This window comes from Diospyros lotus, chromosome 12, assembly GCF_014633365.1.
Source record: "Diospyros lotus cultivar Yz01 chromosome 12, ASM1463336v1, whole genome shotgun sequence".
Lineage (NCBI taxonomy): Eukaryota > Viridiplantae > Streptophyta > Magnoliopsida > Ericales > Ebenaceae > Diospyros > Diospyros lotus.
Window position 1 is genome coordinate 22,290,859 of NC_068349.1, and position 6,000 is coordinate 22,296,858.

The 6,000-nt window shown below is 39.5% G+C and overlaps 1 protein-coding gene across 1 annotated transcript in view; it reads right to left on the bottom strand.

Moving 5' to 3' along the window:
- The window catches only part of LOC127787570 (uncharacterized), a 66,967-nt gene extending 64,404 nt beyond the window's left edge, over positions 1-2,563 (bottom strand). The window contains exons 1-2 of the mRNA XM_052315632.1: positions 2,396-2,563; positions 2,117-2,199 (exon numbers count right to left, since the gene is read on the bottom strand). Of these exons, the coding sequence (XP_052171592.1) occupies positions 2,117-2,199; positions 2,396-2,563 (251 nt within the window). The remainder of the gene's footprint in view (positions 1-2,116; positions 2,200-2,395) is intronic.
- Positions 2,564-6,000: the final 3,437 nt, after the last annotated feature.

Genomic DNA, 6,000 nt, shown 5'->3' on the forward strand with positions numbered 1-6,000 from the left:
ATCGATTTAGCAAGCTTGGAGCGTTTGGAAGCTCGAGTTGCCTATAAATAGGAGATGGCTGAATACTTTGAAAAACTAAGATGTTAGATCCGTAAGTTTGAGAACAAATTGGGAGAATCAGAAAAGGGGCTTTTTTTCTCATGTCCTAAGCTTCATTTCTGTGCAATTTGAGCCATTTTGGTTGAGAGATGAGTGAGATCCGAAGCCTCATCAAAAAAATGAGCTTAGCCAAAAAAATAGCTTCGAGCAGTATGAAAAATGGCTCGGTTTGAGGGATTTTAAGGTATTATCTTATAGAGGGTGAAAAGACAAAGCCATAGGTTCAAACGAGGGAGTCAATCGGAGTTCGAATGAAGGAGATATGGCCAAAAAACCAGGCGGGTCGCATGCTGTCCGGCGAGCTGAAGGTTGAAGAAGACTGTCACGTGGGGCACACTTGCCAGTTAGGCCCCATGACTGGAGGTGTGTGGAGCAACTTGTTTCGGCGAGTGAGGGTGCGTCCAAGCTCCAAAAATTGTGAAAAAAATTGCTAAATTCCTCTAAAATCAAGCTTTAGGTCCTTGTGTAATTAGTTTTGGATTTGGAGTTTTTGTTGTCCTGATTTTAGCATCAAAGAGCCTATTTTTTCCTGAAAACGTAGGATCTGGGTAAGTCTAGTAATGTTTCCTTGATGTTCATAGCTTATTATGATTTGTTGTGAAGAAAGATTGGAGAAACTAGCTTTGGAGGGATTTATTTGGATATTAGAGGCGAGAATTGGAGAAAATTGAGAAAATAAGGAAATTGTGAGAAAAATAGGTTTCTGATACTTATATGTTGATTAGGGTTCCTTGAGGATTAAAGTGATGTATTTGTGCAAATTTTGAGTTTGGCACGAAAATTGAGGTCAGGCACGCATATCGAGGCAGTGTGAGTTTTTCAAGGTATCTTGAATTTTATCAAAGGTGAGAATTTCTACCTGCATAAAACTTGGTTTTGACTTGTGAATTGTTCTACCCCAAAATTTGTTCATTGTACTTATCCTGTTATAAACTTGATTTGATCCATGCAAATGTTTTACTGCATGTGAACGGTTTTAACTTGTGATGGTTGTTTTCATACGGGTTTGTCCCGAAATGGTTTATGCATGTGCATTGAATTTTGTGATAAATTATGTACATGAAATGTTGTTTATGCATCGTATTATGCTTGTGGCATTGGCGTATTTTTGGGTTGAGTTGTCAACTTATGAGGTGGCACTTGAAGTGATAGCACTAGGGAAGCGTGCCAAGGGAAAATGCCCACCTGTGATGGGGGCTGGGAGTGGACACCACCCTTGCGAGTTGACAAGTGGCGGGGCTGAGAGTGTACACCACCCTAGACCCGCAAAAGGAGGCAGCGAGTGGACACCACCCCAAATGCCTTGCGTGGTAGTATTGTTTCTGAGGTGGACGTGGATTCCAGGATGGTGTTGATTATCATTTGGCCAGGATTGATGTTGGTAGTGCTCCATAAGATTCTGAGTGGGAACGTAATGATGATGGGGTGATTCCCGGGGTTATGCATTGACGTTGCTCCTTCTTAAGCTAGGACTGTGTTGTGCCAATGTGTCGATGTTGTTGTGTTGCCTTTAGAGAGATTGCATTTTCTCCGGTTAGGGATAAGTGCTGTGTGGGATTCTCTTATTTCTAACGTCATCACGAGGCTTCATCCTTATCTCTAAAATCATTTATGAGGCTTTTCTTGAATCTCCCAAATGCCCTCAGTAAAAAGGTTTCAAGAATTACACTTTTGCCCAAACTTTTCAGGTAATTGCACTTAGACCCTTTCCAACTTCGTCCCTAGGCCAATTTTTTAATTGCATTTTAATCCCCAAAGAAAGGTCTAATTACGCTAATACCCCTGGTTTTTAGGTAAATTACACTTTTACCCGAACCTCAATATTTAGGATTTTGCCACTGGCTCAAAAACTGAACCTTTGTCTCAAGGCTTCTATGATCCCGTGAAATGGCATATTTCCTCAAGTATTAGAAGCTAAAAAAAAATCCCAAGTATTACATTATATTTCAGTTTAAAAATCTTGGGCGTTACAATCTAGCCTCTTAAAAAAATTTTCGTCCTAAAAAATTTACCTTACTTCTCGTCATCAAACAGCTGGGGATATTTGGATCGCATATCGTCCTCGCGCTCCCATGTTGCTTCTTCAACTGAATGATGTTGCTATAACACATTGACCAACGGTATATCTTTATTGCGAAGCCTTCGTACCTCTCGAGTAACAATGCTTATTAGTGCCTATAAATCGAGGTCTAAGCTTTCCTTTCTTCCCAAACCGTAAAACTCCTTTTATGGGTGTAACTTTTAAGAATACCTTATCACCCATGGAAAACTCCAAATCCCTTCTTCTTTTATCTACATAGTTTTTCTGTCTATCTTGAGCCTTCTTCACACTATCTTTGATCTTTTCAATGGCTTGTACAGTTTGTTCCACAATCTCTGGACCCAAAATCTTCCGCTCACCAACTTCATTCCAATGAACAGGTGATCTGCATTTCCTTCCATATAGCGCCTCATAGGGTGCCATGCCAATAGATGCATGGTGACTATTGTTGTATGCGAATTCAATTAATGGTAGATGTTTCTACCAATGTCCACCAAATTCTAGGGTACAAATACGAAGCATATCCTCTAAAGTTTGTATTGTCCTTTCAGATTATCCATTTGTCTGAGGATGAAAAGATGTACTAAAACTCAATTTGGTTCCCATGGCTCTGTGTAAGCTCTTCCAAAAGTTAGATGTGAACCTCGGGTCCCTATCCGATACAATGGAAACTGGAACACCATGTAGTCTTATTATTTCCTTAACATACAGTCGTGCAAGCTGATCCATTGAAAATGTCATCCGAACAGGTAAGAAGTGAGCTAATTTGGTAAGTCGATCCACGATTACCCAAATAGCCTCATATCCTGTTACTGATTTTGGAAATCCTATAACAAAGTCCATCGTCACATGTTCCCATTTCCACTCTAGAACCTCCAATGGTTGCAGTAACCCTGCTGGTCGTTGGTGCTCAGCTTTCACCTGCTGACATATCAAACACTTCTCGACAAATTTAGCTATGTCTTCTTTCATATTCCTCCACCAAAACACTGCCTTTAGGTCACGATACATCTTTGTACTTCCAGGATGTATAGAATAAGAGGTGGAGTGGGCTTCTTCTAGAATTTCTTGCCTTAGTTCCTCAAAGTTTGGCACACACAGTCTCCCTTGGTAGTAGAGTGTGTCACCACTAGCTATTGTGAAGTCCTTTCGCTTCTCAGTGTTAACCTCATCTTTGATGTATTCAAAGAATTGGTCTCCCTTCTGATGGCTCTTAATCCGATCACGGAGAATCGGTCGAACAGAGAGTGCTGCCATACGAGCATTAGAATTAGATGGCGTAGCAATAAACTCGAGGCTTAACCTCTCGAACTCCTTACATAAAGGCTTTTGTGCTGTCAAAGCTGCTACTTGGCTCATTTTCTTTCTACTCAAGGCGTCAGCCACCACGTTTGCTTTGCCGGGGTGGTAGTGGATTTCACAATCATAATCCTTCACCAATTCCAGCCATCTCCTTTGCCTCATATTTAACTCTTTTTGTGTGAAGATGTACTTAAGGCTCTTATGATCGGTATAGATATCGCATTTACCTCCGTATAGATAGTGTCTCCAGATTTTCAAGGCATGCACTACTGCAGCAAGTTCTAGGTCATGTGTAGGATAGTTTTGCTCATAAGGCTTCAACTGCCTTGATGCATATGCAACTACCTTACCTTTTTTCATCAATACGCATCCAATTCCTTGTTTGGACGCATCACTATAAATAACAAAACCTTCTGACCCTTCAGGAATAGTTAATACTGGCGCGTTAACCAGCCTCTTCTTTAATTCTTTAAAACTAATTTCACATTTCTCTGTCCATTCAAACTTAGTACCTTTGCGAGTCAGCTACGTCAAAGGCCCTGCCAATTTGGAGAACCCTTCGATGAACCTCTTGTAGTATCCAGCTAAACCCAAAAAGCTGCGAACCTCATTTACATTGGTTGGTCTTGACCAATTTAATACCGCTTCTACCTTGCTGGGGTCCACTTTTATTCCTTGAGCTGTGACAACATGTCTAAGGAATACCACTCACTCCAACCAAAACTCGCACTTCTTGAACTTTGCAAATAGCTTCTTTTCCTTCAAGATCCCTAAAACAACCCTCAAATGTTTTTCATGCTCTTTTTCACTTCGAGAATACACCAATATATCATCAATAAAGACAATGATAAATTTATCCAAGTACTCATAGAAAACTCGGTTCATTAGGTCCATAAAAACTCCAGGCGCATTAGTTAAGCCAAATGGCATGACTAAAAACTCATAATGACCATACTGAGTTCTGAAAGCTGTCTTTGAGATGTCACTAGATTTGATCCTCAACTGGTGATATCCTGACCTTAGATCAATCTTTGAGAATACTCATGGACCTTGTAACTGATCAAATAAGTCCTCGATCCTGGGAAGAGGATACTTGTTCTTAATAGTAATCTTATTCAATTCTCGGTAATCGATGCACATCCTCATTGACCCGTCTTTCTTCTTGACGAATAATATCGGTGCTCCCCAGGGGGATACACTTGGTCGAATAAATCCTTTCCCCAACAGTTCCTTTAACTGGGTTTTCAACTCGTGCAGCTCCTTTGGTGCCATCCTATAAGGGGCTTTAGAAATAGGTGCAGAACCGGGCACTAGATCAATAGTGAACTCTACTTCTCGTTCTGGTGGCATTTCAGTCAAGTCATCAGGGAAAACCTCCATAAATTCCTTTACTACTTTAACGTCATTCACTGTTAATTCTTTTCCTCCCTTAACCACCATTGACATTACGAATCTAATACATCCTTCCGACTGTAATAGTTTCTTGGCTTTTAATGCTGAAATGACACGGGGAAGGTATTTTGTCTTAGCCACTGAAAGGCAAAGTTCTATCCCTTCAGGATACTTACAAACTATTTCCTTTTCGAAGCATAGAATTGTCTCATGGTGCTTGGAAAGACAGTCCATTCCCAAAATCACATCGAATTCTTGCATATCTAAGACATATAAGGTTGTTTCTAAAAACTTTCCCTCAACCTCCACCTTAGCTTTTCTTACTACATGATTCGTGCTTATTATATCTCCTGAGGTTATTGCTACTCCTAAGGGAGTACTTACATGTTCCACATGTGCATTGCATTTACTTGCAAACTTAGGGGATATAAAAGAATGGGTGGAACCAGAATCAAACAAAGTATAAGCAGGTATTCTAGAGATGAGGATGTTACTGGCTGCGCTTAACCTTGTGCATTTATTTCAAAACAAACACATACAAAATAAACAAAGAAAGAAACAAGCATGCAGGCATAAGGCGTTTATACTCGCCAGTGTACGAGTGTGCGCTATAGCATAATATATACATATATATCCATCGTCGACTTCAGCAAAAGAGATCCCCATCCACCATTTTAACTAGAATAAGGGGAAAAGCCCACTGTTCTATTCCTTTCTTTTTGTTCTTAAATTCCAGTAGTTTTTTATTTCTTCATGTTGTTCCAGTGTTCTTCATTTCAGTTACTTACATTCTGCAGTTTTCAGAAATAGATTAATCACAGTATACATCATATGGACTTCTATCTAGTTTCATTCGGTTATTACAATAATAACAAGAAACTAATAGAATGACTTCTTGTGAATTTGAATAACTCCTTATTCAAACAATAAACATGATTACAATTGTCAGTGTACAACAAGCCCAATCTGATTGGGTCTAGAGCACCTACACTAACATCATGATGACTTTAGAGATAAGATAAAGGTTCATAATGACTTTAAAGATAAAGATTAGGCCTCATGATGACTTTAAGGATAACATTTGGTTTGATTTGGATAAGATTTGATAAGATCTTATTTGGATAAGATTTGATTCGGATAAGAATGATTGCAGAAAATCTAAGAAG